The sequence below is a fragment of the Sitodiplosis mosellana genome, unplaced genomic scaffold (genome assembly GCF_009176505.1).
Source record: "Sitodiplosis mosellana isolate CC-2019 unplaced genomic scaffold, AAFC_SMos_1.0 Smas_scaffold_6226, whole genome shotgun sequence".
In the NCBI taxonomy this organism is placed as follows: Eukaryota; Metazoa; Arthropoda; class Insecta; order Diptera; family Cecidomyiidae; genus Sitodiplosis; species Sitodiplosis mosellana.
The window spans coordinates 4,932,325-4,941,326 of record NW_022601467.1 but is presented as its reverse complement, the minus strand read 5'-3'; the positions used below and the strand labels follow the sequence as shown (position 1 = coordinate 4,941,326).

General features: G+C 37.5%; 2 protein-coding genes across 4 annotated transcripts in view; one reads left to right on the top strand and one right to left on the bottom strand.

Annotated features, from left to right (window-relative positions):
- LOC129577758 (netrin receptor unc-5) overlaps positions 1–9,002 on the top strand; it is a 181,791-nt gene that overhangs the window by 156,168 nt on the left and 16,621 nt on the right. The gene's annotated exons all lie outside the window — the stretch shown is intronic.
- On the bottom strand, positions 4,864–6,171 carry LOC129577760 (uncharacterized). Its single transcript, XM_055465273.1, has 3 exons — positions 6,076–6,171; positions 5,652–6,017; positions 4,864–5,572 (listed from the first exon to the last, which is right to left on the bottom strand). Exons 1-3 carry the CDS (start codon positions 6,089–6,091, stop codon positions 4,875–4,877), a joined length of 1,080 nt encoding a protein of 359 aa, XP_055321248.1. The 5' UTR covers positions 6,092–6,171; the 3' UTR covers positions 4,864–4,874.

Here is a 9,002-nt window from a genome sequence, read left to right as displayed (position 1 = left end):
AGAGAGAGAGAGAGAGAGAGAGAGAGAGAGAGAGAGAGAGAGAGAGAAAATAAAAGAAGAACAAGAGAAATGAAATCGAAGTCGAAGTCGAACTGCGAAGCAGGGAAAACTTTTAATGACATATCTTGTGCTCTTGTGTTTTGTATTCATTCGTCAATTCAATGACATTTTCGGAGCGAGTTCGAATGAAATACGTATGGACGGTGCGTGCGTGCGTGCGTGTCCACAACAGATTTCACTTCCACATAACTTTTATCGCATTCATGTTGTTGTTGTGTGTGTGCCATGTGCACTTAACACAAATAGCTAAATTGCACATTTTCTTCATAAATTCCTTCTTTTTCATGTTCGATTGATCTCGAAATAGTTGAGTGAAGCGATTTAATACGATTTTATTCCAACGGGAAAATTCAGCTAAATTTCCACCCGCTCGAACGTAACAGTCAACGACGGCTGACATAAACAAGATATGAGAGTTCTCACATATATACATGAAAATCCGTCGAACAAAGATTTGATTGTGATTTACCTTCAGTAAATCATGGGGATAAAACAGTTCTAAATCATTTTCCCCGTGTTCGGTTCATATTGAGTCGAACAAAAAGTTGGTTCGTTGTGAAAATAAGCAGTCGGCCGCAAAAGGTATGAAAGATTGGGCTTAGCGATCAAGGCGCTTACCATTGCTCTGTAAATCTAATTCGTATTCTATGCACTCGGCCAGAAAATCAAGTTTTACACATGTTCCCGATGTTATTCCATTGTGAATCTATGTGTGTGTTTGTGCATACGGAAGAGTCGGCATTTTCGACGACAACACGGTTGCTGTTGACATTTACTTAGTGTTTTTGTTCCTTCTTCTCTCGGCTTTCGGCCTGTTTAACATTTCGAAATGGATGCGACATCAAATTGTAATATATGAACCGCATATGGGATACTCTCAATTTAGTCCCAAATGTGATAGATAGGCCAATGGATTTTAGTCGGTGATTACGTTTCGACGAGTGAGTGACGAAATTAAAACAAACGTACACAAAAGTGAGACACAATATAAACATATCCATATACAAACACACCAAAAAAAAGCGAACGGTTCAACTATGAAGCCAATCGAGACACAATACATTTTTCCCATCCATTTTTCTTGTCTAAATTCCTTGACTGCCTATAAATAGCAGAGAGCGCACGCACGAGCGAGCGAGCGTTCGAATGGTACCGGCATTACAATATGCGCACGCTATTGCCATCGGGCTTTGTATGTGAGCTTGCTGCATTTAACTGGAAGACAGATGAGGTACCAAATTGAAATAATAAATATTAACGCGCTTCAGTAAGACGATTCGACATTTGTCGCTTGTTGCTTCAAGTAGTCGCGACTTTTGGTACTCTGACGGAGCTAATTTATGGTTACGTTTTGAATGTTTGCTCTCGACTGTTCGCTCGTTCGTTTCCATTCAATCCGCCATACAATGACACTCGAAATTACTTGCTTTATCGCTTAGGTCGTTTGCTTACAAAACGGATGACAATTTTAAGCACCTCAACTTATGGTGATGGTTGCCTTTTTTTTCTGTATCGAATCGATCTCGTCGTGTTCAGCTCATTTGATGAAGACATTTCATACGAAGCGACAGCAGTTCAGGAATCCCGAACGCCGGTGATGCTGCACTGACACCATCACCGTGGCCGCATATTCTCCTCTGTTCTCTGTTTAATGAATATCGAGATATGAAATTCATGTTGCTATTTAGTGTCCCCCTTTTGCCACAACATAATAAATTCTCCTAAAGTCAGATTTGGTTTGTGTCGTTTGTACGTGCGCCCGTGAGACTTCATGTGCTCATCTCTCGGTACTTTGTGATCTTATTACGTGGCGTATTTTTTGTTGTTGTTGTTTTAGATTAAACAAACAGCGTTGAATTTCCAATTTCAAATGTCATACTTTTGAAATTAAAATCAATGGCCCGATTCGATTTGCTCGTATCACTCAGTCGATTTTTTTCTCGTTCTGATTTTTCTCTCGGTTTCAAATTTTTCGTTTCATGTTGCTCTTTGTTGTTTTCATGCAGCAAAAATCAAAAAAAGAAGAAACATGAACACAAATATTACTATTGACTCTCAGAATAATCACATCGACACGAAGAGGATGAGAACAAAAAAGTAATTTCAGGTTAATGGAGAAAAAAAACAAAAAAATGAAAGCACAACGTCAATTCGAATTGAAAGCATTTCTAGAAGAAGAAAAAAAGAACACAACAAATCGAATGAGCGGGAGAGAAAAAAATGTGAGAGATGTTGTAACATGGGACAGTGATGATTAAAGTAGAATGGATTCCGTTGGGGCCGTTGCCAGAATGAGTCAACTCTTTTTTGTTTCTTTCTCTCCTCATTTCCATATTTTGCTGTTGATGCTCATGCATATGCATCCACATGTCAATAATTTTTCGATAATTTGTGACTTCTTTATCGATTCAAATCAATCTTTCATGTTTTTACTCTACTTTTTCCCGGGCTTGTGTTTCCATTGAATCGACGAGGCAGAGAGAGCGAGCGAGCGAGAATAAAAAAGAAGAAGAATGTGAAACATGAGGATTTTAACGTCATTCCATTGAGTCAAAAGTGATTATGTGTCTTTCAATAATTCATTTTTCTCATTTGATTTGGTTTTTAATCCGTCGACGGATTAAAATGAAAAGGAACAAACAAAACCCACAACAGGTTATTTTGGACGAGTTGTCAAAATATTGGTTTGTTTTTTTTTGGTTGTTGTTGTTTTTTTTTTTTTAATCGACCAACATCGGCGATAGAACTATGACAAAACTTACTTAATGTTGCGCCACTCCGCACATTCGGTGTGAAAAAGGCAAAGGGCAATGGCTGACCTGCACAAAAAAAAGATTGAGAACATGAAAGTTGAAAACGCACGCACAGACACAAGCAGCATGACATAAAATTGAAAATTTTCATTTGAAAAGCGGCGTTCACACACAAACACACGCGAAAGACACACATCATGGAATTTAATGGACGCTGTCTGGCTGCTCATCAGATGCACGAATCGAATCGTTATGTGCATTCATTTAAATTAAGCAATAATTCAATCATGTTCATTTCATATTTGTCTCCGCGCACGCACGCACGCACACCAATTCACCAATGCATTTAATGCCGTTTGCATAGTTCGACTTCACATAAAAAGGAAACAGAGACCGTACACGAGTGAGACGCATCGAAAATTCGGCTTCAACAAAATTCCCATTCAATAACTTTCGTTCGATTGCGTTTAACGCATGATGTCCGAACACATTAAAATGGTGATCCATTAATAAATTTCGTTAAAAGTGTATTGAAATTCAATGAGCGCAGCACGGTGTGCGGTTCACAATAGGCCGTCCAAACACTTATGCGCCAATGTTGTTGTTTTTATTGTTATTTATTGTGGCACAAGTGCTGTTGTACCATACTGTGTATGTATGTATTGTGTCCTCATGGTTATGGTTGTTATAGTTATTGGCATCGACTTCCTTTTCTACATTTTCACGACATAATTGCGACATAAAAAGAAGCGAACCGAACTGTTGCATAAATGCTGTGCGCTCGAACAGCAATGACAACAACAACAACAGCAAAAAATGAATTGACAGAACTTTTTTTAATTATTTCCCAAGGAAAGAGAGAAAGAAAGAGGCTGATTGAGCGTGGGTTGAGCATAGACGGCTGTGCATTTATATGTAAAAAAAAAACTCTCCAGCGATCGCAATGCGCGCACTATAGAGACTATCAAAAGAAACGAACAACAGCAGCAACAACAACGGTTCGAACCATAATAAAAGCGGGCAGCTGGTATCGTGATGTTGAGTTAGTTAAATACGTGAACGATCGACAGACTGTGGAAACTTACGCGAAAAAAAAAACAGTACCAACAACATAACTAAAACCGAAAGACCCAAACCCACAAAATGCCATGCAACCGGGAGAGTGAGCATAAACACAACAACGTGCATTTGTTACGCTCACTATCTTGACTGTAATACAATAAAATAGCAATAATTTATCGATATTGATATTTTGATGGGTTAATGGATATTGTGTTTTTTTTCAGAGGCATTTAATGATTGAGAGAAAATTTTGTTATGTATGCGCGCCTGTTTTTATAGGATGTATGTATTCATTATTCGGTGGCTACTTCCATTACGAAATGCAAAACAAGCGCAGCAAACACACACTGAGTGAATTGTGATACAGAGAGACAGAGAGTCTGAATTATAGAACGATGGTCAATAAATAGGCTATCACATGAGTGGAATGTTGTTTGTTGTCCACATTCTTGTTATGTGTGTAAACATTTTTATGGAATTAGATTCTAATGAAAATAAATTTCCGATGAAAATGAGCGTGCTGCTAAACAGCAGTAGCTACATAAATAGGGAAGTTTTGATTAGCAATGGACTATCGCAGAAGAATAAAACGTTTTTTTTCTCAATCAAATACTTTTGAATAAGTGATTTTCGAGTATTTAAATAGAAAATTTAAATATTTCAACTGTAAACTTTGTTCTTTGGTGGTGTTTTAATCGAATTTTGCAACATTCACTCTGAATCAACTCACAGAACAATTATTTCAACAATTTGATTCAATCACATGATGTGTGTTACAATTCGTATGGTTTGGGTAAAGTACGCATTCATTTTTGCACTTATTCACGCTGTTAAGCTATGATCCAGCCTAGAAAAAAAGTACTCGTTGTAAAACGCAAGGTTTTTTTTTATTAGTTTGACCAGATTTATTTGTTGGTTTTTATTCTTCAATAATAATACTGTGCTTGTTATTATACGGTGAGCTCTTCTCCTTTCTCTAATTTCCATTAGTCCAAGTTATCATTTTGTGGATCTCTTTTTTGATGATCCGGGGATGTCATCTTGTTTGGGCAGTCTTTGCTCTGTCTGCTTACTTTCCATGATTGACATTCTCTCTTTCATTTTGACGTTATTGATTGTGCTTTGGCGCTTCTCATAAAAGCCTTTCATCTGCATCACTAGTTCATCGTTCGATTTTTTGATTTCGTCCAGCTTTTCTGCATTGATAGTTAATGCTTGTACCGCTGTCTTATGGCGAATATTAAATTCTTCTGTCCTGAATGGACTTCTTTCACGGCGAGCAACACCCTTTTTCGGTCGACCTTTCTTAACGGGTTGAAGGTGCACCCTTCTCTGGTGATCGAGTAGACTTGTATTCCTTTTAGTCGTAAAATCGCACAGCCCGCACTTCAAATCATCTTTTTTATCACCATGTAGCTCTCTCATGTGTCTATTTAAGATTTTTTTTGTGATCGTTTTGCCACAAATTGAGCATTCAGTTTTTGGGAAAACACCTTTTCCCGTACTTCCACTTGTACTCGCAGTCTCACTCGCACTCGCACTCGCACTCAATGCCGAAGAAGATGATCGACTGGTATGCGTTCCCTTCACTACAACAGCCATTGATTTAACAGATGTATGTGTTTTCTTATGTTTCGATATCGGATCACTTGATGGTGGAGACGTTGTTCGATTTCTTTTTTCTGCTTTTCGGTTTCCTGAAGTTAAATAAATGTAGTTTGGGGTTTGTAGAAATAAATAATTTCAAGTGCATTGATTTTTGCTCATTACGCTTACCGTCTGCTTCCAAATCATTTGATTCCATTTGAATTCCAAGTTCATCATTTTCAATTGATAGTTCAGTTTTAATTTGTTGCTCTTCGATATCAATGTTCAAAGCGGCAGAAATGGTTGCTTCATCAAGTTGCTCAATATCATCAGGATAACTCGTCTCCTGTTTTATTTCCACGGGCTCGTAAATAACATATGGCTCTGATATTTTTATACATGTCATTGTATTGTGTTCTGCGTACAATTTACTACCGATTTGAATCAAATCTTGATTACATTCCGAGCAAGTTACATGGACAAAATGCTCTAGAATGTGGTCATCTTTCTCAACGGCACTATCGAATGTTTGCGAACAAAACAAACATTGGTGAACTAAAAAAATTAAAATCATCAGAACTGAGCAAACTTTTTAATGAATTTAAGGTTTTACCTTTGGTTTCGTCCATTCTTTGTGAAAATATTCGAATCAATAACAATGGTCCTAATAGATTTTTTAAAATTCAATTTACCGAAGTGTTGTTACAGCGGTGTATTATCATGCATGAACTGAACTGTCAATTTCACACTGATTGTTTACAATCTAAACGTCAAATAGACATTTCAAACACAATCTTAAGTACTAATTTGGCAGCTTAGGTCCTGCAAAAGTATTATTTGCATTTGCTTTGAATGCGCTTGAGCAAAGTATTTAATAAGCTTCTAGTCATCTAATTGCCAAGTTTCAAATTTGCATCTTTTTCGAATGAAATGAAACAAAAAGTTTGGAATTTTAAACGAAATTTATTTGAAATTTAGAGAAAAAAACTCTTTCGATAGTACAATTTTTCATATTGGAAGTTTAAATTGAAATCAACATTTACGCTTAATTGAACGAATGTTTGTATGATGAACCTATATCGTTTTATGATTGTGTTGAGATTTTACTATTTGATATCTCCTGTCTTTCGATTATTCAATCCGCTTCCATGTGAATTTGACCATATATCGAATTTTCACTCGTGACGGATCGAACACCACATATTCGTTAAAAGTCAATCTACTCTGTGGTTGTGATAAAACAAGTTCGCCGTTTGGTATTTTCATACCATCAGGACACTTAGTCGATTGATTCGGAGCATACTGGCCGAATACTAGCACCGAATCATGGTGGCCAATGGGTTCTTCATTATCGATGTGAGGGTGTATGTCAGAAAAACCAAGTGCGACTTCGCACAATAATGCCAATCCAGTGCCGTTAACAGCTTGAGAGTAATTGGCGGCTTTGGTCACTGAATCGGTAAAGTAAATGCCTCTACCGAAAATTGCACCGCTGAATTGGGCTTCTGGCGGTGCAATTTTCAAGCCATTTGTCAGAATGTTAAAGAAATTGACGATCGGAGATCCATGAAATAGTAATTGTCGATTTGAGTGTAGTTCATACGGTTTGTAGTTTAGCACTTCTTCGTGACGCGTCACTTCGAATACCTCATCAATTTCGAAACTTCCACGATTGTAACCATACGGACGCACTTGGTTTGCAGGTATTTGTGTATTCTTCATATATTTGTCAATTTCTGCATACATGTCCGATGCTTTGTTGATCATTTTAATTTCAACCGAGTCTCCAAGGTGTTCGTAGCACACATCGAACATATTTCGCTCGTCATTCAATTCACTGGTCAGAATGTCGTATTTCAAACAATTCTCTGACACATTCTTCAACATTCTCACTTTGTCTTGGACCAATTTCAGTGTATCGATAATTGGTGGTCGCTTAAAACCAGTGCCATGTGGAACATACGAATAAAACTGATTCGATGCATCGAGAATTCGGAGTTTTTGATCACCATTATGTTCTAGCAACCATGATATCTCTGCTAAAAAATTCAATGCATCATCAATTTGTTGCATAGTGATTTTTCCCAGCGGCATACTATCGCCACCTAAACAATATGCCAGCAATGCCGATTTCATCACGTCTTCGTTGACCAACAGTTGCATTAATTCGTACAGCGCTTTTGTTAATTTCGTAGGCACATTGTTTGACGGAATTTTTCGACAGACATCCTCGTAGTCAATGTTTACTCGATGATATTTGCCCGCTTTTTTCACAAATTCCCTTGCGCCGAATTCATTACCCGTTTTTTCCATAAACATTTGCTTGAATTTTGTTTTAGCTTCGTGAACGTCTTTGCACACAGTCAGTTCCTTTGAACCGGCTAATGTTCCGATTCGGCCTTTTAGCAGACGCAACACATACTTGTGTTGCGGATTTGAAATTCCAGCTGGCTGAAATAAAGTGGCCGTTTGAAGTACCTGCAACTTGAAGAATGAATTTTTATTCGTGCCAATGTCGACGTAGTCCAGTGTAACATCGTATCTCAGATCATCATTACAGTAAACGGTAGCATCTCGTTCATAGACCGGATCAACACCTTTGTGTGAAATCAAATGAAGTTTGAATTAAAATTTGACTGACATTTTTTATCTTCCAATGTCATTTACTTTTCAAATGCTTATAGGTATATATTCCCAAATCGTTATTCATTGATGCTCTGTCTAATTTCAATTGTGGCAAACGACTGTACGGCTAAAATGGGATGAAATAGAATTCAAATTTATTAAAATTGTGCGTTGAAATCACGAATAAAAAAATTGTGTTGATGGTGAACCTACATTTCGACCCCATTTGCTTATGTCCATTTTTACGATCACCTCAATCGGATCGTTGTCCATTACTTCGTTAAGAAATTCTTCGGGTACCATTTGAATACCACGATCAGATGCCCATTTAATATCTTTTTTAAACCGATCGACTTCAGCGGCGTTTATAATCACTGCGGCAAGTCCTCGATGAGCTTCATTCGAAATTCTGCCACCCATCAATCGGATTTTATGCACAATATCTTTTTTCGGCTGCTTTGTCTCACCGACAATTAGGAAGTCCAAGTCGAATAATGGCTGTTTCGCTTGATATCTGAGTAGAACGATTTGATTTTTAATCGACAATAGAATCCAAACTAAATCAACAAATTTCTTACTCAATTTCATCATCGTTAGCCCGGACAACATTTCGCATGATTCGAGTAATGGGCGCAGCATCGTTTCCTATTAAATCCTGTAGATCTTCTGATCGTTTCAATGAAACACGCTTGGGATCTGTGGTTGCATTGACGCATTTCGTCCACGGAGAATCAAAACCCGTGCAACAATAATTGAAATTATTGAATACAAAACGGCCATCTTTGCAAACCGAACACGGTAAAAGTGCACCAAAGCAGACGACGTCAGTCAAATGGTTCAAAACCTGTGAAAGATAATCAAAACGTAAATCAACTCAAGAACATTGTCATGTGCAATGAATGTGGATTATACATC